General features: G+C 47.8%; 1 protein-coding gene across 11 annotated transcripts in view; it reads left to right on the top strand.

The window, feature by feature from the left end:
* Positions 1-26,127, top strand: part of BRD3 (bromodomain containing 3) — an 86,715-nt gene that overhangs the window by 40,222 nt on the left and 20,366 nt on the right. For 8 of the 11 annotated variants that reach the window (XM_068249077.1, XM_068249074.1, XM_068249073.1 and 5 more), the window contains exons 5-10: positions 1,102-1,290; positions 4,730-4,944; positions 8,196-8,567; positions 13,284-13,412; positions 20,163-20,354; positions 25,429-25,467. In XM_068249077.1, the coding sequence (XP_068105178.1) occupies positions 1,102-1,290; positions 4,730-4,944; positions 8,196-8,567; positions 13,284-13,412; positions 20,163-20,354; positions 25,429-25,467 (1,136 nt within the window). The remainder of the gene's footprint in view (positions 1-1,101; positions 1,291-4,729; positions 4,945-8,195; positions 8,568-13,283; positions 13,413-20,162; positions 20,355-25,428; positions 25,468-26,127) is intronic. The other 3 variants (XM_068249081.1, XM_068249082.1, XM_068249084.1) reach the window with 1 other exon arrangement.

A 26,127-nucleotide genomic window follows, 5' to 3' on the forward strand; every position in this document is an offset into this window, starting at 1 on the left:
GATTGCCTGGCTGTCTTGCTGAGCTTCTGTCTCGAATACTCTTAGCCAAAGACACTGAGTAAGCATGCCAATATGTTTCTTACTGGATTAGCCACACTTGTTCCAGGTGTGTGATTCAGACACTACAGCAGTCAAAGAGCCCAGCAAACTAGCCAAGTAACTGGCATTGTTTAAAGTGGATGAATAACTAACTATAACAAGTAACTTGTCTATGTATCTTATCTAAAGTTTAGTTTTACACAGTAAATCTAGCTGCAAACAGCTTCAGCAGTTTAGGATTATTTATTCCTGTGGTACAATGAGGGCAGTCATGTTCTGTTTGTCACATTACACACAGGCAAGCTGATAGCATCTCCAGCTCTCAGCCTTTGACAAATTCAGTCTCCTCTCCTCCTACCTCCTCCCCTTCGCCTCTGAAATCTCTGGCTAGTAACCTCCTCCTCCTGCCAAAACTGAGCTCCCATAAGCCCTTGCTACATGGGACTGAGTGCCAAGGCCCTCTGAAAAAGCTGTGGGCGAGGCTTGTTTAGTTTATAGTATTAAAAAAAAAAAAAAAAGTATTTGGCTTGAGGAATGCCCTATAGGAAAGGAACACAATTATGCAATGAGTAAAAGTTTGTTGGATCCACTTTAAGATAAATTAAATATGGCAGCCTCCATATCCCTCTCCGTTCAGGTGTTCTGAAACTCAATCACCAAGATTCATCATTATCTCACAAGGAGAATCTCCATCTGGGTAGGCCCATGGCCACAATTAGTCTTCTCTCCTTCTGTGGAATACATGGGAGCTGCTTTGCTTTGTACGTACACTCACTGCTGCCACCCATTGGCCAGATCAGAGGACTCTGTCAGTGAGTGAGTGGACAAAGGACGGCATGTTCACCAACCGCCTACACATCCACAGTTAGGTACGGGCTCAACTTAATTGGGAATATATCTCACTTACCTTCTGGTTGGCAGCATTAAACGTAGCAGATCACAGCGTTGTGCGTTGGGTGTTGCTCTTTGGTCATCTTGTATAAATGCGGGTTTGTTGCTTTGTGCCTTTCAGTGATTGGCCATGCTGTCTATTTAACACGGTCATTTTTGTTTTCTTTCCAGTCATTACAGAACCAGAAAAACCAGTGGAGAAAAAACCTCCGTCTCCCAAACCAGTCGTAGCGCCCAAACCAGTCGTAGCGCCGAAACCAGTCGTAGCGGAGAGCAGCCCCCCCAAACCCGCCGTGGTTGAGCGCAGTTCCGGGAGAAGAGCCGAGCCGCCCATGGAGAGGCGACGGGAGCGCTACAAAGGTCTCCTAAATATTAGAATGATGTTTGTGCATGTGGCCGTAGCTTAGTGTGCGTCACAGCAGTCCCAGAACTTCCTGACTTTCAACCTCCCTGGCGGGTATGATTATTTCTGGATCTTAGGGTTTGGTCCTCAAACTAAGGCCCGCGGGCCGAATGCGGCCCCCTGAGGCTTTTTCACTGGCCCCCAAGCACCAAATGTATAACTTATAGATGTGGCCCACTGCACCTTTAAATATCCGTGGCCAATATTAGCAGTGCTGGCACCACCCATCCACATACTGTAGAAGCCAGCGAGCAGTCATTCGCTGGCTTCCAATCCAATTCTGCATCAGGTGACACTGCTGTCCAACTAGACGGCAGGTTGTCACCTGGGTAGGCTTTACTGTCTGATGCACAAATAAATACTTCGGGTGCTGCATGACTGCTGGGAGTTCTCCTCTGGGCATGATTGGGAGGAAATCAATACCTAGAATCAATGTCATGTTTTTCAACATCATTTTATGCATGTTCCGGCCCCCCAGCAGTCCGAAGTATGTTGACCTCGGCCCTTGACCGAAAAAGTTTTGGGACCCGCTGGTTTAACCACTTGAGGACCACAGTGTTAAACTCCCCCCTAAAGACCAGGCCATTTTTCATTAAATTGGCCATTTCAGCTTTAAGGCCTCGCTGCAGGGCTGCACAACTCAGCACACAAGTGATTTCCCCCCACTTTTCTCCCCGACAGAGCTTTCTGTTGGTGAGGTCTGATCTCCCCCCTAGATGTCTGTTTATTTTTTTAAATATTTGTCATTATTTTTTAATAAATGTTCCTATTTTATTTATTTTTCTGTTCCTCCCGCCCTCCCGCCGCCAGCCAATCACTGTGATTGGCTGTCATAGGCTTCAGCCGATCACCCTTGAGCTTCTGGAGGGGACAGCCGTGTCACACGAGTCCTCAGTACAGCGCTGCCTTAGATCGCAGCCCTGTACGGAGTGTAAAGACGGCAGTTTCGCTGTCCAACAGTCTCCTAGTGGCAATCGCCGCCAGGAGACTGAAGGCGGGGCGGAGCCTACCAAGCAGTGATGCGCACGCAATCTCCTGCAAAATCTGCCAAACAGGCCCGCAGGACCTTACGCCAATCGGCGTTAGGTGGTTCTTGGGCTGCAGCCACGCCCATCGGGGTGATGCGGTCGGCTACAAGTTAAAAGCGGTGCAATTTTTTTAACTGCTTTTAGACTGCAGGTGTGGAACTCCAGGCCTGGAGGGCCAGATCCATGCCAGTGTTTAGGATAGACTGAGAAAGAGAGGAATGTGCTCTACCTGATGGATCACACCCTTCCTGTCTTACAACCATCAATTAATTTGAGCTGTGCCAAAAATGTGCGAGGACTTCGGCCCTCAAAGGACCGGTGTGACATCCCTGTTTTTATACCCTAAAACGGGGAAGAAATCATTCTGCTAGAGAGATCTGCAGCAGTTCCTGCATTTACTCACCTCCGTGGGATCCAGCGATGCAGTTCTCCCTCCGGCCTCTGGGTGGCGCTGTAACACTGTAGTGAGATTGCCATCTGTTGTCATGGCAACAGACGGCAATCTCACCAGAGGAACCCCCCCTGAGGCCCGCAAGAAGAATGGCCTGCCGGTATCTGGAACCTGGGGAAGGTGAGTTAAAACGCCTGCTGTGCTTCAGGTTCTGCCTATACCCATGAGCCGGGCACGGGGTTACCGCTCCTGGTTCCTTTTTTTTTTTTTTTTTTTTTTTTCTTCATCCCCTAGCCTGACTTCGGGTTACCCGCCAGGGAGGTTAAGTAACGGTTTCCAAAGCTTTAGTGGCAGGCCTGAGACACACTGCAGAGCGCTTTTTGATTCGCCAGTTCTGCATTTGCGATTTAAAAAAACAAAACAAAAAAAGTTCCCATTGATTTGCATCAAAATCAGGGCAAAATCATAATTTACTGCGAGTTTGTGCAAGTCAATGGGAGCGTTTTTTTTTAAAACGCAAACACAGCGCTGATTGATCAAAAAGCACTCAGCAGCGTCTAAGGCTGCTAATTAGAGCCACGGCTGTGTGTAGACGTTCCACATCTGCACAATTTGTGACCTATAGAAGAGTCCTTAGCTACAGCATTTCACAAAAGTGAGTACACCTCCCTCTCATTTTTGTAAAAGTTATATCTTTTTAAGGGACAGCACTGAAGACATGACACTGTGATGCGATGTATAACAGTCAGTGTACACAGAGCGTATAACAGTCAGTGTAACAGCACCCCCTGTGATGACATGACCGCATGTCCCCCCAGGGGGTGCTGTTACCAATACACAGATGACGGGACAGGAAGGAGATGGAAGCTGTGAGGATCGGCGGCAGAAACTTGAGTTTTAACTACTATGCCCGCTCTCCCCACCGCTGCAGCCAGCTACCAATCTAACCTTTACTTAGGGAACCTACCTATCTAATCTATACTGCAGGCACCTACCTATCTAATCTATACTGCGGGGAACCTACCTATCTAACCTATACAGAGTGTGTGTGTATCCACAGCATATGTCTCTAGGCCCCGCATATGACACTCGCCCCAGGCCCCGCATACTCTAAGGCCGCCTCTGAGTGTAGAGCTTCTATAACAGTGTACATTTACTATCCCATCAAAATGACTCAACACACAGCCATTAAAGGACAACCAATGTGACATGATGAGATAGACATGTGTATGTACAGTGCCTAGCACACAAATAACTAAGCTGTGTTCCTTTTTTACTTTCTCTGCCTGAAAGAGTCAAACATCAGATATGCAAGTGGCCGCTTCTGCCCAGGTCAAGACCGGGTCTGACTGGGTCAGACTACAGTGTGACCCTCACTGATAAGAAATTCAGCCATAAAACACTTTCCTGTCAGTAAATGGCTTCTGAGAGCAGGAAAGAGATATAAAGGGTCAATAATTCATAGATTTGAGCTCTGGCATACTTCAATGAATGTGTCATTGAGCAGAGACAATGAAATGGTAAAAACTTAAAAACTAGATTTAAATATAAAATATAAACTGGGATTTCTGAAAATCATTTTTAGGAGAAGGACGGATACAATTTTCTCATCAGTTTATTTTCAGCTCTGATGTCCTTTAATGTCTAAACTGCTGGCCACAAAAGTGAGTACCTTTTGTGAGTATTAATCACATTTGACCCACTACTTGACAGTACTGCACCATCGCGCTCCCGGTTTCCCTGCTTGTCTCCTGGGTGACCCTGGGCAATATGCCCACTATAGAAATCACCTGCACCCATTCATAGGCTTCCGTAACTGTCAGACACATTCCCAGCTATTTGCATCTGCTCTTTCCACTATTGCTTATATAATGAGTGATGGTAATAGAATGTAAAGTTGTTGTTTGTTTTTTTATTGTTATAATGGTTCTGGTTTAAAGGGATTTATTCAATTTTTTGTTTTTCCTTAATTTGCAGCATCATCGCAAGCTTCCTCCACTGCAACCCCCACAGTACAGCTTACCAACATCGCACCCGTCATATCGCAGACCCCAGTGATCGCTGCCACTCCTGTGCCAACCATAACCGCAAACGTAAACCTCTCCACCGCCACTACAGCTCCCCCGCCTCCTGCCGCCGCCCCCCCAGTACCCGTAGCAGCCGTGGTCCCGCCAGCAGCCCCCGTCGTCAAGGTAAGTTTATGGAGGCAGAATTACTTTGTACTCGCATGCATGCAAAACAGTGCATTCGTTGTGTTACTGACACTGGCAGAATAGTGTCAGTTTGCGGCCAGTCGTGGGGTTTGTGCCAGTGGCTTCTACCCAGTGCAGCAAGATGGGAATCAGTCTCGTGGCAAATGGCACTCTTGGTATGGTATTGTTTTTTCTAGGACTGTTTGTAAGGGTGTGTGGTGACCAATGGGAGTCCAAGGACCTTCCAGAGGAGGCAAAAAGCAAGACGGGGACACTGGGAGCTCCTGATAGTGTAGTTTATCGATGCTATGGGCCACACAACAGTATTACAGTGTTCTCCCCAGAATTTTTTTCCCAGCCGGGTGGCTTGAAAAAGTAGCTGGGTAGCATGAAAAAGTAGTCAAGTGGGGCAAGATGAGGGAATACAGGACCAGCGCTTCTGTGTGCAACTCTGCTTACAGCAGAGGAGGTGGTGAGCCGATAACAGCCGGGTGCTCACCAAAACTAGCCGGGTGGAACACCCGGCAAAAAGAGCCTGGGGAGAACACTGGTATTAGACGTGCAGGACACTCAAAAAGATTGGTTGCAAGACTGGCGACCACAGTATATTCGCCAGTAAGGAAAACGTCCTTACTCAGTTTCTTGTCTCTTCAATAGCACAGGTCTTACCCCAAAAAAATAGGCAATGGGGGTTCAAAATAACCCACAAGACCAGCACCCCATGATCGTGGGGCTGATATGGGATATCACTGGGAGGGAGAAGGCACCCCAAAAAAGTAGGTTTGCAAACAGCCTATAAAAATGGCAAACATCTATAAAGAAGGGGGTGACCCAAAATAATAGTACATTTTTATTAGGAAGCGGATACTTGATAACGTGTTGCACGGATCGCAGTCCTCTTCCTCAGATAAGTATAAATAGTGTCTTAAAACCAATGTTTTTCAAGCAGCGCCTATAAGAATAAAAAAAATGCTGGTTTTTATGACCCTTTTTGTACTGATCTGAGGAAGCGGACTGCAATCCGTGTAACGCTTCATCAATCAAGAGTCTGGTTCCTAATAAAAATTTGCGATTATCTTGGGTTACCACTGTCTTTATAGAGGTTAGTCATTTTTAGATGCTGTTTCTACACCCACACACCTACTTTTTTGGGGCGCCTCCTCCCTCCCAGTGATTTTTGTAAGTGTGCATACACACGTGCAGTTCTGATTGGCCAAGGTGGGAAAATTGACTAATCGAAAGTGTATGTATTTACAGTACAGACCAAAAGTTTGGACACCCCTTTTCATTCAAAGCGTTTTCTTTATTTTCCTGACTATGAACATTGTAGATTCACACGGAAGGCATCCAAACTATGAACTAACACATGTGGAAGTATAGTACATAACCAAAACGTGTGAAACTGAAACTACGTCATATTCTAGGTTCTTCAAAGTAGCCACCTTTTGATTTGATTTCTGCTTTGCACACTCTTGGCATTCTCTTGATGAGCTTCAAGAGGTAGTCACCTGAAATGGTCTTCACTTCACAGGTGTGCCCTGTCATGTTTAATAAGTGGGATTTCTTGCCTTATAAATGGGGTTGGGACCATCAGTTGCGTTGTGGAGAAGTCAGGTGGATACAGAGCTGATAGTCCTACTGAATAGACTGTTAGAATTTGTATTATAGCAAGAAAAAAGCAGCTAAGTAAAGAAAAACGAGTGGCCATCATTACTTTAAGAAATGAAGGTCAGTCAGTCCGAAAAATTGGGGAAACTTTGAAAGTGTCCCCAAGTGCAGTCTCAAAAACCATCAAACGCTACAAAGAAACTGGCTCACATGCGGACCGCCCTAGGAAAGGAAGACCAAGAGTCACCTCTGCTGCGGAGGAGAAGTTCATCCGAGTCACCAGCCTCAAAAAGGCTGCTTTTTTCTTGCCATAATACAAATTCTAACAGTCTATTCAGTAGGACTATCAGCTGTGTATCCACCTGACTTCTCCACAACGCAACTGATGGTCCCAACCCCATTTATAAGGCAAGAAATCCCACTTATTAAACCTGACAGGGCACACCTGTGAAGTGAAAACCACTTCAGATGACTACCTCTTGCTGCTCATCAAGAGAATGCCAAGAGTGTGCCAAGCAGTAATCAAAGCAAAAGGTGGTTACTTTGAAGAACCTAGAATATGACGTAGTTTCAGTTGTTTCACACTTTTTGGTTATGTACTATACTTCCACGTGTTAATTCATAGTTTGGATGCCTTCAGTGTGAATCTACAATGTTAATAATCATGAAAATAAAGAAAACTCTTTGAATGAGGTGTTTCCAAACTTTTGGTCCGTACTGTATGTACGTGCCTTAAAGAGAACCCGAGGTGGGTTTAAAGAATATTATCTGTATAGTGAGGCTGGATCTGCCTATACAGCCCAGCCTCTGTTGCTATCCCAAACCCCCCTAAGGTCCCCCTGCACTCTGCAATCCCTCATAAATCACAGCCACGCTGCTGACAAACAGCTTGTCAGAGCTGGCTGTGTTTATCTCTATAGTGTCAGTCTGCTGCTCTCCCCGCCTCCTGCAGAACTCCAGTCCCCGCCTGCATCCTATCCCTCCCTGCTGATTGGAGGGAAGGGACGGGGGCAGGGACCGGAGCTATGCAGGAGGCGGGGGAGCAGCTGAGACTGACACTACAGATGTAAACAAAGCCTCACAGCACGGCTGTGATTTATGAGGGATTGCAGAGTGCAGGGGGACCTTAGTGGGGTTTGGGATAGCAACAGAGGCTGGGCTGTATAAGCAGATCCAGCCTCTGTATGCAGATAACATTCTTTAAACACACCTCGGGTTCTCTTTTAAGAGAAACCGTAACCAAGAATTTGGGGTAAAGTTAATCAGTAGCCTATACCCCCTTCCCCATGAGAACTCTTTCTTTTCTCAAACGGATGATCAGGGGGCTCTGTATGGCTGATTTTGTGGTGAAACCCCATTCCACAGTGTGATGTCAGCACCTCACAGCACTGAGGTACTGACATCACACTGTGGGAGCCTTATTGCATTGTGGGAAATAGATATTGTCAATACAGAGTCAAAGAAACAAGTTTTTATTGATGTAAAATGTAAAAAACAAAAAACAAACAAACAGCATAGAACTGTAACGTATTGCTTGACCAGGTCAGTGGTCAGGTAACCGTTGTTTTCTCTGAGGGCACTGAAAGACCCCGATAGCTCACACAACCCCCATCTTTGTTTCTCTTCCCCCTCTTGTGTTCCAGAAAAAAGGGGTGAAGAGAAAAGCGGACACCACCACCCCCACCACTTCCGCCATCACTGCCAGCCGTAGCGAGTCGCCCATCCCCATGCCTGAGGCGAAGCAAGCGAAAGTCTCCAATCGGCGGGAGAGCACTGGGCGCCCCATAAAGGCACCAAAGAAGGACTTGGAGGAGGGGGAGGTGCCGCAGCACGCTGGCAAGAAAGGCAAACTTACCGAGCACATGAAGTACTGCGACAGCATCCTGAAGGAGATGCTCTCCAAGAAGCACGCCGCCTACGCCTGGCCCTTCTACAAACCCGTGGATGCCGAGGCCCTGGAGCTACATGACTATCACGACATCATCAAACACCCCATGGATCTCAGCACTGTAAAGGTACTTGCGGCAGGTCCCTCCGCGTATGGGAAATAAAGGCGCCAGGAAAATCTATCTATCTATCTATCTATCTATCTATCTATCTATCTATCTATCTATCTATCTATCTATCTATATATATATATATATATATATATATATATCATGTTAGAGTATACTACAAGTTTTTATTACATAGTGAATTTTCTGCACTCCGGTCAGGGATTCTCATAGTTTCTCAGCATGGGCAGCTCCCTCCCCCCTCAGACAAGATGAAATTGAGAGCAGAGACCTGTCAGTGAGAGATAAACAAAGCACACACACAGAGCCTGCAGGGGGCGTGCATAACTTCTCCCTATCACAGCAGAGGAAGTGCATTCCTCCCTGGGTCGACAAAGTTTGACAAAGAAGAGAAGATTTGATATATTACAGAGACAGTTCAACTACAAAAGGCTGCAGTAATCCAGACCACATTAGAACAGGTATAGGAACTTGTAGGATAGAAGAAATATGTTAGTCTATTTAAAACCCTCCTTCCTGATGCCTAACTCTAACAGTAAGCCCCCTCTGGCTCAAACCCCCTTCCTGAAGCTTAACCTTATAAGCCCACCTCTGGCGCAACCCCCCTTTCTGACGCCTAACCTTTTTAAATTACCCTGCCACCTAAGTGATCTTATTATTAAAACTGGCAATATTAACGATAATAAATTGTACGTTTTGTTGGCTAAATTTCTGCTTGGGCGCTCAGTTGCCTCTAATTTACATAAGTGCCAGTGGTGGTTTCCAAATTGTCCATTTACCGTGCGTGACCACATTTCCGCTTTCTGGCCCTCTCCCCTTTGATATTTAGTTGGGAATTCTCCTTTCAAAAGGAAGAGCCATAAAAAACAAAGTACTTTAGCGGGTGATCCACCACACCCAAATTCAATACTTGTTTCCAATAGCAAGGACTATAAAAAAGATACTGCAGCAGAATCTTGTAGTACAAAACTTGATACAACTTTGACACAAATACAAAAATTAGAAATAGTCATAACCATAAAAAAACTTTTTTTTTTTTTTTTAGCTAAGAAAACAATCTCCATGAACAACAGTAGAGGACTGTCATAAGACTGGTACTATGATCTGGCTTGACGTCGTCAATAGTTAATTCAGGCAACGACACAAGTTTGTTTCGGGCTATTATATGCCCTTCATCAGGCCGGAATATGTATGAATAATTCTATAGGGCCCAGTTAGCAGCAAGAATCAGAACACCGAAAGAAAAAATGGCATCTGTACAAACCAGATCATAGTACCAGTCTCATGACAGTCCTGTACTGTCATTCACGGAAATTGCTTTCACGGATAAAAAAAGATTTTTATGGCCATGCCAATTTTTGAATTTTTGTATGTGTGTCAATAAAGTTGTATGAAATTTTGTACTGCAAGATTGTGCTACAGTATCTTTTATAGTCCTTGCTTTAAAGCGGAACCAAACATTTTTTTAATTGGAAATATTTAGTTGCACCACTCAAAGATAAATAAACACTCCTTCAAGCCTATGAGCATTTCAGTGCATGCTTTTCACCCTTCTCTTTTCATAACAAGGGTTATACAGGTGGCAGCCATTACTTCTGAGCTCAGTAGGAGGTTTTAGATAATGGGTGTGTTTGTCATCAGCTACCCTCCCTCACAGGGGCGTCGTCTATGTGAATGCTCACACAAGCCGAGGTCACCTTCCCTGTGACCTCATCAGTAGCAGCCTGTGTTTTGTTTATTATCTCCTCCACCAGTCTGCCAGATTCTGTCCCGGCAATATGAAAGGAAGGGAGGGGTTCCTACTATAAATGTAAAATATTTTAGATTTTTTGATTTTATTTCTGAAATCTTGTGTTTTTAATTTGGGTCCACTTTAAGAAACAAGCACCCCCCCCCCCCCCCCTAGGAAAGCATTGAGGTCTGTTCTTCTCTAGGAATGAAAAGTGTGAACCAGCACTAAATATGCTAGATTGAGAAAAACGAGATTAACCTCCTGGCCGCAATAGCAGCATAGGGGGCGATATACAGGCTGGGAACGCGAACAATCACTCGCGTTCCCATCCCTGTCGGCCGGTGACGGCCAAACCGGAAGTGCTCGCCGGCGGGTCCTGGGACATCGGAGCGAAGCTGCGAGGGCACCGATCGTCTGCAGGGGGCTGAGGGAAGCCCCAGGTGAGTTAATCTCGTTTTTTTTAAGTGACTTTAGGTTCACTTTAAAAGGAACCTAAAGTGACGGTACGGTGATGGGAGAAAAGCGGAAATACCCCGAGGGAGCAGGATGACTACAGGGTTCTGGATGAAGCCCCAGGCAAGTTACACTGGGGACCTTACTGTCACTTTAGGTTCCCTTTAAGCAAACATGAAGTGAAAGTAAACTTATACGATTTATAAAATCTGCTTCATTCAGCTGAAAAGCAAACAGAAATTATGACCCTTTCACCTTTTCAGCTTGAAAATAATACCAGCAGTGTTTCCTCAGCTAGATAGCATTTTGCCTTCTGTTTACTCTTCAGTACATGGGGCAGTGTTCTTTGCTGTTCTATAAGCTCATTTGCATAGATAACAGCTTTTTTTTTTTTTTTAACACACACTTGCTGTGCAGGACAAACCGTTTCTTTTGCTAAGTACACACCATACAATTTTCTGGCGGACTCACCTGCCATATCGATTATCGTATATACTCAGCTATAAGTCGCAAAATTTAGGACTGACCCAAAGTACAAATGTGGGGGGGTCGACTTATAGTCACATAGTCCTAAATTTTGCGACTTACAGACTGTGTGTGTGGGGGGGGTGGGATATGGATGTGGGGTGTGTGTGTGTGGATACTCGCCATCCATCGCTGAGCGCAGTGTCCTCTCTCTTCCTCTCTTCTATCTCACTCGCGTCTACCCCCTTCAGAGATGGTCCGGCTCCCGATGTCACATGACGTCGGGAGCGGAAGTTACAGCGCGAGTGGAGGAGAAGAGAGCAGACTGCGCCCAGCGGTGGATTTGGTAACGGACAGCTGCAGCGGCGGGGAGAGCGGGCAGCATGGAGGCAAACATCGCACCACAGCCTCTATCTTCCACCTACCACGCATCCCCTTGTGTTGATACCAGCGTCTCTCCTGTGATGATGTCATCACAGGAGACGCTGGTATCAGCGCATGGGATGCCTGGGAGAGGAAGTAAATGGAAGATAGGTAAGATGTTAACCTCCATGCCCGCTCTCCCCACCGCTGCAGCCTGTACATGGGGGCAACTGTACTGGCTACCTTCCTATACTGGGGGCAACTATACCTGGCTGCCTATCAATGCTGGGGCATCTATACTGGCTACTTACGTATGCCAAGGGCAACTATACTGGCTACCTTCCTATACTGGTGGCAACTATGCCTGGCTGCCTATCAATACTGGGGCATCTATACTGGCTACCTACCTATGCTAGGGGCAACTATACTGGCTAACCTCATATACTGGGGACAACTATACCTGGCTGCCTACCTATGCTGGGGGCAACTATACTGGCTACCTACCTATACTGGGGGCAACTATACCTTGCTACATACTCTGGATGCACCTACCTGCCTAGCCTATACTGGGGGTAACAATACTGGCTACCTATACTGGAGGCACATACCTGGCTGGCTTACATATAATTACATATAGACTTATACTTGAATAATTGAGAAAATCCACCTTGTGAGGGTCAAATTTGGGGGGTCGACTTATACACGGGTCGACTTGTATGCGAGTATATACGGTATTTCCAACATGTCCGATCTGAATTACAAACGATTTTTCAGTCGTTTTTCTTTAATCATTTTTTCGATTCTTTTTTGAAAGATTTTTATAGAACTGAATGAAAATAGATTGGAAAAACGATTTTAAAAAAATGATCGAAAAATCGATCGAAATGCAGATCGGACATGTTGGAAATAATCGATATGGCAGCTAAGTCTGCCAGAAAATTGTATGGTGTGTGTACCTAGCATAAGTAGGGCTAGTACTATATGTACCTATCTCTTTCTCATCATGTCACATGCCTTTCCTCTCTGTTTTAGTGCTTCTATTATTTTATCTCCTAATTTTAGCTTCTTCTTCTCCTCCTCCTCCTTCCTCCTCCCCCTCCTCCTTCTTCCTCCCCCCCCCCCCCCTCCTCCTCCTCCTCCTTCCCCTCCTTCCCCTCCTTCCTCCTCCCCCCTCCTTCCTCCTCCCCCCTCCTTCCTCCTCCCCCCTCCTTCCTCCTCCTTCCCCTCCTTCCTCCTCCCCCCTCCTCCTCCTTCCCCTCCTTCCTCCTCCCTCCTCCTCCCTCCTCCTCCCCCCTCCTCCCTCCTCCCTCCTCCTCCCCCCTCCTTCCTCCTCCCCCCCTCCTCCTTCTTCTCCTTCTTTCCTTCTATAGCGCCGATTTATTCTGCAGCACTTGACAGAATTTTTATAGTCTTGTCACAATCCAATTCCCCACCATAGTCATATGTCTATGTATGCATCGTGTAGTTTAGGGCTAAGGTAGGAGAAAGCCAATTAACTTATCTGTATGTTTTTGGGATGTGGGAGGAAACTGGAGTGCCCGGAGGAAACCCACACAGACACGGGGGGAGGGGGCATACAAACTCCTTGCAGATAGTGCCCTGTTAATCACTACACCACCGTGCTGCCCAGGCCCATTATCATGACTTGTGTAGGGTTTTTTTTCCCCTCTTGGAGCATCAGTTGTGTCTGTTTGCCATTGCAGAAGAAGATGGACGCCCGGGACTACGTGGATGCACAGGCCTTTGCTGCCGATATACGGTTAATGTTCTCCAACTGTTACAAATATAACCCACCGGATCACGAAGTGGTTGCCATGGCCAGGAAACTGCAGGTAACTGTGCGCTGAGTGGAACTGCATCGTATATTATGGAAAACTGACCCTGATGCAAGATTTAAAAGGAACCCAAAGCGTGAGACCAATGGAAGCTGCCATAATTATTTCCTTTTAACCAGTTTATCTTGACAACTGTAGTTGTCCAGATACGAGCCGCGCTAGTCTATCTGGACACAAATGTGTCCAGTACTGCTGCAGCGTGTGAGCGTGCGCCCGTGGCTTGTTCTTGGCAGAATTTACAGAGCTGCAATTGGGGAAGGGGAATAAATGGACATGATCCAGGGGCCATGTTCATTCATATGAAGTTACAAAAAAAAAAAAAAATACCAAACCGTTGTAAAAAAAAATCTTAACAGTTGCCTTAAAAATTTAAAGGGACGCTGAGCAGTAGCTAGAAGAAAAAAATTCACTTACCTTGGGCCTCCTCTAGCCCACCGTAGGCCATGAGGTCCCCCGGCGTCCTCCTGGCTCCTGTCCGTGTCCCGCCGGCGGCTCCCATTACCGGCGACACTCGGGCCGGTTGTTGGGTGACTCTTCCTGGATCTTCACGATCGTCTCCATCACACATGCCGCTACGCGTCATCATGTTGGCCGGTGTGACAGGTCTACACATGCGCGGTTTAGAGTTAGAAAACCGCGCATGTGCAGACACATCCGCCGGCGTGATGATGAGCGTGAAGATCCAGGAAGAGTCGCCTGGCACCCAGTTCGGGTGTTAGCGGTAACGGGAGCCGGCAGCGGGACATGGATAGGAGCCTGGACGACGCCGGGGGACCTCACAGCCTACGGTGGGCTGGAGGAGGCCCAAGGTAAGAGAAATTTTTTCATTCTAGCTACTGCTCCAGGGCCCTTTTAATACATAAATAGTTACCTAAGGGAAGAGCTCGTTTTAATATGTATGTCATGAGGGTATAGTGCTGTTACTTTAGTAAATAAAGGATTGTTATTATTGACCGGATACAAAAAACGGAAAAATACACCATTATTTCCAAATATGTTACCGCCATACATTGTACTAGGAACATAATGGTGTGAAGTGGTTAAACAATACCAGTTGCCTGGCAGTCCTGATGATCTTTTTGTTCACTAGTGTCTGAACCTCACACCTGAAACAAGCATGCAGCTAATCTTTCCAGATTTGTCAGAGCACCTGATCTGCATGCTTGTTCAGGGTCTGTGGCTTAAAGGACAACTGAAGAGAGAGGTATATGGAGGCTGCCATGTTTATTTCCTTTTAAGCAATACCAGTTGTCTGGCAGCCCTGCTGATCCTCTGCTTCTAATACTATTAGCCATAGCCCCTGAACAAGCATGCAGCAGATCAGGTGTTTCAGACTTTTAAGTCAGATCTGACAAGACTAGCTGCATGCTTGTTTCTGGTGTTCTTCAGATACTACTGCAGAGAAATAGACCAGCAGGGCTGCCAGGCAACTGGTATTGCTTAAAAGGAAATAAATATGGCAGCCTCCGTATACCTCTTACTTTAGTTCCCCTTTAAAGTATTAGAGGCAAAGGATCAGCAGGACAGCCAGGAAAAGTGCATTATTCAAAAGGAAACAAACACAATAGCCTCCATATCCCTCTCACCTTGGGTTAAACAAAAAGTTGGAAACTCTGAATCCCATAGAGGCTTCCTGGTCCTCTACATCCCCTCGTTCGTTAAATGTGAATTACGCATGCGGGGGAGGGGGAATACAGCAGTGCAGCACAATCTTCGCTTTGGCAATCATTAGCTACTGTGGAAACACGTGCATAGTTTCCAACAAATCTTAGACAAGTGTAACCTCAGACCTGAAGCCGTGGCATGAGGTTGTTGTCTGACAAGGAACCCCTCCTCTCTGATCACCCTACCAGTTGGACGTTGCCAACTGCCAGCTGACGCAACAGTCCCAGAAATGCGTGGCAACCCTAGAAACAACTTTGTATTGATTGGTTTCTTGCGCCTCTGCTGCTCCTGCTCTGTGCTCCGCACGCTTCTTCTGCTGCTCCTGCTCTGTGCTCCGTACTTATCCCTTCTGCTGCTCTGTGGTCCGGACGCTTCCCTTCTGCTGCTCTGTGCTTTGCACGCTTCCCCTCTGCTGCTCCTGCTCTGTGCTCCGCACGCTTCCCTTCTGCTGCTCCTGCTCTGTGCTCTGCATGCATCCCTTCTGCTGCTCCTGCTCTGTGCTCCGCACGCTTCCCTTCTGCTGCTCCTGCTCTGTGCTCTGCATGCATCCCTTCTGCTGCTCCTGCTCTGTGCTCTGCACTCATCCCTTCTGCTGCTCTGTGCTCCACACGCTTCCCTTCTGGTGCTCTGCACGCTTCCCTTCTGCTGCTCCTGCTCTGTGCTCTGCACGCTTCCCCTCTGCTGCTCCTGCTCTTTGCTCTGCACTCATCCCTTCTGCTGCTCCTGCACTGTGCTCTGCATGCATCCCTTCTGCTGCTCTTGCTCTGTGCTCCGCACGCTTCCCTTCTGCTGCGCCTGCTCTGTGCTCCGCACACTTCCCTTCTGCTGCTCCTGCTCTGTGCTCCGCATGCTTCCCTTCTGCTGCTCCTGCTCTGTGCTCCGCACTCATCCCTTCTGCTGCTCCTGCTCTGTGCTCTGCATGCATCCCTTTTGCTACTCCTGCTCTGTGCTCTGCACGCTTCCCTTCTGCTGCTCCTGCTCTGTGCTCTGCACGCTTCCCTTCTGCTGCTCCTGCTCTGTGCTCTGCACGCTTCCCTTCTACTGCTCCTGCTCTGTGCTCTGCACGCTTTCCTTCTGCTGCTCCTGCTCCCCTTCTGCTGCTCCTGCTCTGTGCTCCGCACGCTTCCCTTCTGCTGCTCCTGCTCTGTGCTCTGCACTCATCCTTTCTGCTGCTCCTGCTCTATGCTCTGCACTCATCTCTTCTGCTGCTCCTGCTATGTGCTCTGCATGCATCCCTTCTGCTGCTCCTGCTCTGTGCTCTGCACGCTTCCCTTCTGCTGCTCCTGCTCTGTGCTCTGCACGCTTCCCTTCTGCTGCTCCTGCTCTGTGCTCCGCACTCATCCCTTCTGCTGCTCCTGCTCTGTGCTCTGCATGCATCCCTTCTGCTGCTCCTGCTCTGTGCTCCGCACTCATCCCTTCTGCTGCTCCTGCTCTGTACTCTGCACTCATCCTTTCTGCTGCTCCTGCTCTATGCTCTGCACTCATCCCTTCTGCTGCTCCTACTCTGTGCTCTGCACTCATCTCTTCTGCTGCTCCTGCTATGTGCTCTGCATGCATCCCTTCTGCTGCTCCTGCTCTGTGCTCCGCACACTTCCCTTCTGCTGCTCCTGCTCTGTGCTCTGCACGCTTCCCTTCTGCTGCTCCTGCTCTGTGCTCCGCACTCATCCCTTCTGCTGCTCCTGCTCTGTGCTCTGCATGCATCCCTTCTGCTGCTCCTGCTCTGTGCTCCGCACTCATCCCTTCTGCTGCTCCTGCTCTGTACTCTGCACTCATCCTTTCTGCTGCTCCTGCTCTATGCTCTGCACTCATCCCTTCTGCTGCTCCTACTCTGTGCTCTGCACTCATCTCTTCTGCTGCTCCTGCTATGTGCTCTGCATGCATCCCTTCTGCTGCTCCTGCTCTGTGCTCTGCATGCATCCCTTCTGCTGCTCCTGCTCTGTGCTCCGCACGCTTCCCCTCTGCTGCTCCTGCTCTGTGCTCCGCACTCATCCCTTCTGCTGCTCCTGCTCTGTGCTCCGCACGCTTCCCTTCTGCTGCTCCTGCTCTGTGCTCCGCACGCTTCCCCTCTGCTGCTCCTGCTCTGTGCTCCGCACTCATCCCTTCTGCTGCTCCTGCTCTGTGCTCCGCACGCTTCCCTTCTGCTGCTCCTGCTCTGTGCTCTGCACGCTTCCCCTCTGCTGCTCCTGCTCTGTGCTCTGCATGCATCCCTTCTGCTGCTCCTGCTCTGTGCTCCGCACGCTTCCCCTCTGCTGCTCCTGCTCTGTGCTCTGCATGCATCCCTTCTGCTGCTCCTGCTCTGTGCTCCGCACGCTTCCCTTCTGCTGCTCCTGCTCTGTGCTCTGCACGCTTCCCCTCTGCTGCTCCTGCTCTTTGCTCTGCACTCATCCCTTCTGCTGCTCCTGCTCTGTGCTCTGAATGCATCCCTTCTGCTGCTCCTGCTCTGTGCTCCGCACGCTTCCCCTCTGCTGCTCCTGCTCTGTGCTCTGCATGCATCCCTTCTGCTGCTCCTGCTCTATGCTCTGCACTCATCCCTTCTGCTGCTCCTGCTCTGTGCTCCGCACGCTTCCCTTCTGCTGCTCCTGCTCTGTGCTCTGCATGCATCTCTTCTGCTGCTCTTGCTCTGTGCTCCGCACGCTTCCCTTCTGCTGCTCCTGCTCTGTGCTCTGCATGCATCCCTTTTGCTACTCCTGCTCTGTGCTCTGCATGCATCCCTTTTGCTACTCCTGCTCTGTGCTCTGCACGCTTCCCTTCTGCTGCTCCTGCTCTGTGCTCTGCACGCTTCCCTTCTACTGCTCCTGCTCTGTGCTCCGCACGCTTCCCTTCTGCTGCTCCTGCTCTGTGCTCTGCATGCATCCCTTCTGCTGCTCCTGCTCTGTGCTCCGCACGCTTCCCTTCTGCTGCTCCTGCTCTGTGCTCCGCACGCTTCCCTTCTGCTGCTCCTGCTCTGTGCTCTGCATGCATCTCTTCTGCTGCTCTTGCTCTGTGCTCCGCACGCTTCCCTTCTGCTGCTCCTGCTCTGTGCTCTGAATGCATCCCTTCTGCTGCTCCTGCTCTATGCTCTGCACTCATCCCTTCTGCTGCTCCTGCTCTATGCTCTGCATGCATCCCTTCTGCTGCTTCTGCTCTGTGCTCTGCATGCTTCCCTTCTGCTGCTCCTGCTCTGTGCTCTGCACGCTTTCCTTCTGCTGCTCCTGCTCTGTGCTCTGCACGCTTCCCTTCTGCTGCTCCTGCTCCCCTTCTGCTGCTCCTGCTCTGTGCTCCGCACTCATCCCTTCTGCTGCTCCTGCTCTATGCTCTGCACTCATCCCTTCTGCTGCTCCTGCTCTATGCTCTGCACTCATCCCTTCTGCTGCTCCTGCTCTGTGCTCTGCACGCTTCCCTTCTGCTGCTCCTGCTCTGTGCTCTGCATGCATCCCTTCTGCTACTCCTGCTCTGTGCTCCGCACGCTTCCCTTCTGCTACTCCTGCTCTGTGCTCCGCACGCTTCCCTTCTGCTGCTCCTGCTCTGTGCTCCGCACTCATCCCTTCTGCTGCTCCTGCTATGTGCTCTGCATGCATCCCTTCTGCTGCTCCTGCTCTGTGTTCTGCATGCATCCCTTCTGCTGCTCTTGCTCTGTGCTCCGCACGCTTCCCTTCTGCTGCTCCTGCTCTGTGCTCTGAATGCATCCCTTCTGCTGCTCCTGCTCTATGCTCTGCACTCATCCCTTCTGCTGCTCCTGCTCTATGCTCTGCATGCATCCCTTCTGCTGCTTCTGCTCTGTGCTCTGCATGCTTCCCTTCTGCTGCTCCTGCTCTGTGCTCTGCACGCTTTCCTTCTGCTGCTCCTGCTCTGTGCTCTGCACGCTTCCCTTCTGCTGCTCCTGCTCCCCTTCTGCTGCTCCTGCTCTGTGCTATGCACACTTCCTTTCTGCTGCTCTGTGCTCTGCATGCTTCCCTTCTGCTGCTCCTGCTCTGTGCTCTGCACGCTTCCCTTCTGCTGCTCCTGCTCTGTGCTCCGCACGCTTCCCTTCTGCTGCTCCTGCTCTGTGCTCTGCACGCTTCCCTTCTGCTGCTCCTGCTCTGTGCTCTGCATGCTTCCCTTCTGCTGCTCCTGCTCTGTACGCTTCCCTTCTGCTGCTCTGTGCTCTGCATGCTTCCCTTCTGCTGCTCCTTCTCTGTGCTCTGCATGCTTCCCTTCTGCTGCTCCTGCTCTGTGCTCTGCATGCATCCCTTCTGCTGCTCCTGCTTTGTGCTCCGCATGCATTCCTTCTGCTGCTCTGTGCTCTGCATGCTTCCTTTCTGCTGCTCCTTCTCTGTGCTCTGCACGCTTCCCTTCTGCTGCTCCTGCTCTATGCTCTGCACGCTTCCCTTCTGCTTCACCTGCTCTGTGCTCTGCACGCTTCCCTTCACCTGCTCTGTGCTCTGCACGCTTCCCTTTTGCTGCTCCTGCTCTGTGCTCTGCATGCATCCCTTCTGCTGCTCCTGCTCTGTGCTCTGCATGCTTCCTTTCTGCTGCTTCTGCTCTGTGCTCCGCATGCTTCCCTTCTGCTGCTCTTGCTCTGTGCTCCGCACTCATCCCTTCTGCTGCTTCTGCTCTGTGCTCTGCATGCTTCCCTTCTGCTGCTCCTGCTCTGTGCTCCGCACTCATCCCTTCTGCTTCTCCTGCTTTGTGCTCTGCACGCTTCTCTTCTGCTGCTCCTGCTCTGTGCTCTGCATGCATCCCTTCTGCTGCTCCTGCTCTGTGCTCTGCATGCATCCCTTCTGCTGCTCCTGCTCTGTGCTCTGCATGCTTCCCTTCTGCTCTGTGCTCCACACTCATCCCTTCTGCTGCTCCTGTTCTGTGCTCTGCATGCTTCCCTTCTGTTGCTCTGTGCTCTGCATGCTTCCCTTCTGTTGCTCTGTGCTCTGCATGCTTCCCTTCTGTTGCTTCTGCTTTGTGCTCTGCATGCTTTTCTTCATCTGCTCCTGCTCTGCATACTTCCTTTTAGCTGCTCCTGCTCTGAGCTCTGCACGCTTCCCTTCTGCTGTGCCTACTCTGTGCTCTTCATGCTTGCCTTTTGCTGCTCTATGTGCTCATCAGCATCTCTCTTCTGCTCTCTTACAGGATGTTTTTGAGATGAGGTTTGCAAAGATGCCGGATGAGCCAGTGGAGGCCCCAGCACCTCCCCCAGCTCCAGCTCCAGTGGTCAGTAAAAGTGTGGAGAGCAGCCACACCAGCGAGGAGAGTTCCTCCGAGACGGACAGCTCAGATTCTGAGGAGGAACGGGCCACGCGGCTAGCTGAGCTTCAGGAGCAGGTGAGGAGATCATATCTGCTATACCTCTTCTCCTGCAGCTGCTAATGATATCCGTTATACCTCTTCTCCTGCAGCAGCTGATATCAATCATACCTCTTCTCCTGCAGCAGCTAATGATATCAGTTATACCTCATCTCCTGCAGCAGCTAGTGATATCAGTTATCCCTCTTCTCCTGCAGCAGCTAGTGATATCAGTTATACCTCTTCTCCTGCAGCAGCTAGTGATACCAGTTATACCTCATCTCCTGCAGCAGCCAATGATATCAGTTATACCTCATCTCCTGCAGCAGCTAGTGATATCAGTTATCCCTCTTCTCCTGCAGCAGCTAGTGATATCAGTTATACCTCTTCTCCTGCAGCAGCTAGTGATACCAGTTATACCTCATCTCCTGCAGCAGCCAATGATATCAGTTATACCTCTTTTTCTGCAGCTGCTAATGATATCAGTTATCCCTCTTCTCCTGCAGCAGCTAGTGATATCAGTTATACCTCTTCTCCTGCAGCAGCTAGTGATATCAGTTATACCTCTTCTCCTGCAGCAGCTAGTGATATCAGTTATACCTCTTCTCCTGCAGCAGCTAATGATATCAGTTATACCTCATCTCCTGCAGCAGCTAGTGATATCAGTTATACCTCTTCTCCTGCAGCAGGTAATATCAGTTATACCTCATCTCCTGCAGCAGCTAGTGATATCAGTTATACCTCATCTCCTGCAGCAGCTAGTGATATCAGTTATACCTCATCTCCTGCAGCTGCTAATGATATCAGTTATACCTCTTCTCCTGCAGCAGCTAGTGATATCAGTTATACCTCTTCTCCTGCAGCAGCTAATGATATCAGTTATACCTCATCTCCTGCAGCAGCTAATGATATCAGTCATACCTCTTCTCCTGCAGCAGCTAGTGATATCAGTTATACCTCTTCTCCTGCAGCAGGTAATGATATCAGTTATACCTCATCTCCTGCAGCAGCTAGTGATATCAGTTATACCTCATCTCCTGCAGCAGCTAGTGATATCAGTTATACCTCATCTCCTGCAGCTGCTAATGATATCAGTTATACCTCTTCTCCTGCAGCAGCTAGTGATATCAGTTATACCTCTTCTCCTGCAGCAGCTAATGATATCAGTTATACCTCTTCTCCTGCAACAGCTAATGATATCAGTCATACCTCTTCTCCTGCAGCAGCTAGTGATATCAGTTATACCTCTTCTCCTGCAACTACTGATGATATCAGCTATGCATTTTCTCCTGCAGCAGCTAGTGATATCAGTTATACCTCTTCTCCTGCAGCAGCTAATGATATCAGTTATACCTCATCTCCTGCAGCAGCTGATGATATCAGTTATACCTCATCTCCTGCAGCAGCTAATGATATCAGTTATACCTCATCTCCTGCAGCTGCTAATGATATCAGTTATACCTCTTCTCCTGCAACTACTGATGATATCAGTTATACATCTTCTCCTGCAGCAGCTAGTGATATCAGTTATACCGCTTCTCCTGCAGCAGCTAGTGATATCAGTTATACCTTATCTCCTGCAGCAGCTAGTGATATCAGTTATACCTCTTCTCCTGCAGCAGCTAATGATATCAGTTATACCTCTTCTCCTGCAGCAGCCAATGATATCAGTTATACCTCTTCTCCTGCAGCAGCTAGTGATATCAGTTATACCTCATCTCCTGCAGCTGCTAATGATATCAGTTATACCTCTTCTCCTGCAGCAGCTAGTGATATCAGTTATACCTCTTCTCCTGCAGCAGCTAATGATATCAGTTATACCTCATCTCCTGCTGCAGCTAGTGATATCAGTTATACCTCTTCTCCTGCAGCAGCTAATGATATCAGTTATACCTCATCTCCTGCAGCAGCTAGTGATATCAGTTATACCTCATCTCCTGCAGCTGCTAATGATATCAGTTATACCTCATCTCCTGCAGCAGCTAGTGATATCAGTTATACCTCATCTCCTGCAGCAGCTAGTGATATCAGTTATACCTCTTCTCCTGCAGCAGCTAATGATATCAGTTATACCTCTTCTCCTGCAGCAGCTAGTGATATCAGTTATACCTCTTCTCCTGCAACTACTGATGATATCAGCTATACCTCTTCTCCTGCAGCAGCTAGTGATATCAGTTATACCTAATCTCCTGCAGCAGCTAATGATCAGTTATACCTCTTCTCCTGCAGCAGCTAGTGATATCAGTTATACCTCTTCTCCTGCAGCAGCTAGTGATATCAGTTATACCTCTTCTCCTGCAGCAGCTAGTGATATCAGTTATACCTCATCTCCTGCAGCAGCTAATGATATCAGTTATACCTCTTCTCCTGCAGCAGCTAGTGATATCAGTTATACCTAATCTCCTGCAGCAGCTAATGATCAGTTATACCTCTTCTCCTGCAGCAGCTAGTGATATCAGTTATACCTCATCTCCTGCAGCAGCTAGTGATATCAGTCATACCTCATCTCCTGCAGCAGCTAATGATATCAATTATACCTCATCTCCTGCAGCTGCTAATGATATCAGTTATACCTCTTCTCCTGCAGCAGCTAATTATATCAGTTATACCTCTTCTCCTGCAACTACTGATGATATCAGTTATACATCTTCTCCTGCAGCAGCTAGTGATATCACTTATACCTCATCTCCTGCAGCAGCTAGTGATATCAGTTATGCCTCTTCTCCTGCAGCTGCTAATGATATCAGTTATACCTCTTCTCCTGCAGCAGCTAATGATATCAGTTATACCGCTTCTCCTGCAGCAGCTAGTGATATCAGTTATACCTCTTCTCCTGCAGCAGCTAGTGATATCAGTTATACCTCTTCTCCTGCAGCTGCTAGTGATATCAGTTATACCTCTTCTCCTGCAGCAGCTAGTGATATCAGTTATACCTCTTCTCCTGCAGCAGCTAATGATATCAGTTATACCTCATCTCCTGCAGCAGCTAATGATATCAGTTATACCTCATCTCCTGCAGCAGCTAATGATATCAGTTATACCTCTTCTCCTGCAGCAGCTAATGATATCAGTTATCCCTCTTCTCCTGCAGCAGCTAGTGATATCAGTTATACCTCATCTCCTGCAGCAGCTAGTGATATCAGTTATACCTCATCTCCTGCAGCAGCTAGTGATATCAGTTATACCTCATCTCCTGCAGCAGCTAATGATATCAGTTATACCTCTTCTCCTGCAGCAGCCAATGATATCAGTTATACCTCTTTTCCTGCAGCTGCTAATGATATCAGTTATACATCTTCTCCTGCAGCAGCTAGTGATATCAGCTATACCTCATCTCCTGCAGCAGCTAGTGATATCAGTTATACCTCATCTCCTGCAGCAGCTAGTGATATCAGTTATGCCTCTTCTCCTGCAGCTGCTAATGATATCAGTTATACCTCTTCTCCTGCAGCAGCTAATGATATCAGTTATAACTCTTCTCCTGCAACAACTAGTGATATCAGTTATACCTCTTCTGCTGCAGCAGCTAGTGATATCAGTTATACCTCATCTCCTGCAGCAGCTAGTGATATCAGTTATACCTCATCTCCTGCAGCAGCTAGTGATATCAGTTATACCTCATCTCCTGCAGCAGCTAGTGATATCAGTTATGCCTCATCTCCTGCAGCAGCTAGTGATATCAGTTATACCTCATCTCCTGCAGCAGCTAGTGATATCAGTTATACCTCTTCTGCTGCAGCAGCTGATAGGATATGCTGTTATAACCTATATATGGGGGGGGGGGGGGGGGGGTTATGCTGTCTGTTCTGCATCTTTTCTTCTGTTTTCTTTTACGGGGGACTCCTAAATCTCAAACTTTGTAAGCCTTCCCTTGTGGCTCAGTCTCTGTGGCCACGCGGTGTAAAGTAATCCATCTGTTAGAAATATCACATTGATGAAACTGGCAATCTTGAATTGATGGATTTAGCACCTCTGTATGCTCTTTCTCTCAGTTTGGCCATGCAGGAAAGATTAGATGTTATGCGTGGCTATCAATGTTCGTTGTTTATCATTTCACTTGTGCCATTTTCAATTATTTCTACACACGCAAGGGTGGCCAGTTGTCAAGAGTTGGATTTCTGTATTACCAAATGTGATCAGATCAAAGCCAGTGCTAGCTTTAGGCACATTGTTTCTTTTTGGCACTGTTACATTTTAGACTGAGTTTGTCTTTTCTTTTTTCCCTGTTCTCTGGCTGGCTGTATTCTTCAGAGGGAGTGTCCTAATGTCTCCCTCATTTGCATTTCTGCATCCCCTCCCCTCTCTCTGCCTGATTAGTGAACAGAAGTCTCTGCTGTCAGATTTGACAGCTGTTGTTTATACTTACAGATCAGATAAGCTGGAACCAACAGGGGTAAGCTGAATTTAATTTTTTTTTGTAATTGGCTTTCTAATTAAAGGACCACAATCATGAAAAACTGCATAGTTTAAAATACATGTAAACCCATAATTATATAGAAGTATATTTTTCCCCAGATTAAGATGCATTATCAATTACTTTTCTCCTTTGCTGCTGTCACTTACGGTATGCAGTAAAAATCTGACATTGGACTGGTTTTGGACTAGTTCATCTCCTCCTGGGGAACGCTCAGCATTTTCGGTATTTCTTACAAAAGCACTACCTGGAAAGGATCTATACAAATACGGTGGCTGGTCTTCCTACTCATTTGCGCGCTATTTTCGCAGTTGGACGGAGCAACTGCTTTTGAAAATAAAGAACTCTGGTAGTCCCCCATGAGAAGATGAATCAGTCCAAAACCTGTTATATCTGTCAGATTTCTACTGCAAGTGACAGGAACAAAAGAGAAAAGCCATTTATCATGCAGCTTACTCTGGGACAAATGTACTTTATGTACATATGTATTTTAGATTTTATAATTTTTTTTTGTGATAGCGGCCCTTTAATTAATGACTTTAATTTCATTACATAAATGCTGTCTGCTGAAGGGTTTTAATTTTAAAGGGATATTCCGCTCTTGTTGATTTTTAAAAGAAAAAATAAATTCCCTTACTTCTATAAATCACAAAGGATTTTTCAAACATTTCAAATTTATTACCTTGGTTTTATCTGCAGAGACAGCCACATGCATCGCTGAGCCTTCCTGCCAGCAAAGTGAGTATTGGGTGTGTCAGTTTTCTGATTAGTACAGGTGATGCTCCTCCTCCTTTGTTGCTTCCTGCTCTGTGTATTTAAACACACAGGCAGGAAGAGGGGAGTTTCTGGGGCGTTACTGAGCGGTCTGTATTTTACAGAGGGCTCTGAAAAATACAGATTGCATGCATGGGACAAAAACAATGCAATTTCAACATCAAGACTCTCTAAGACTTGCACATCAGGCTGCAAATTGCAATGGGTAATATTTATAATTTTGAAATGTAATCACCTAAGGATGGTAAGGGTGGGTGAGTGCCGATCAGGTTGTGGAAGTGAGTTCCAGAGAAAAGGAGACATTTGAGAAAAGTTTTGTATATGAGAAGAGGTGATTGGAGAGGATGGTGGGAGAGTATCAGGAGCAGAGTGGAGGTTGTGTGTAGGATAGTGTCTGGAAAGAAGCACAGTAGGGCTGAGCATGCAGACAGTAATTGAACCTGCGCGTGTTTGAGGCGGGACTTGTGGCAGAGAGGGTTAAAGGATACCTGAGACAAAACGACCACAAGGATTTATACTTACCTGGTGCCTCCTAGTCTGTGGGCTCCCTCACCGTCCTCCCGGGCTCCTCTGTTCTCCTGCTGTGAGCCCTGGGAGTTGGAAACTACTGCGCATGCACGGTCG

The sequence above is a fragment of the Hyperolius riggenbachi genome, chromosome 8 (genome assembly GCF_040937935.1).
Source record: "Hyperolius riggenbachi isolate aHypRig1 chromosome 8, aHypRig1.pri, whole genome shotgun sequence".
Classification (NCBI taxonomy): Eukaryota; Metazoa; Chordata; class Amphibia; order Anura; family Hyperoliidae; genus Hyperolius; species Hyperolius riggenbachi.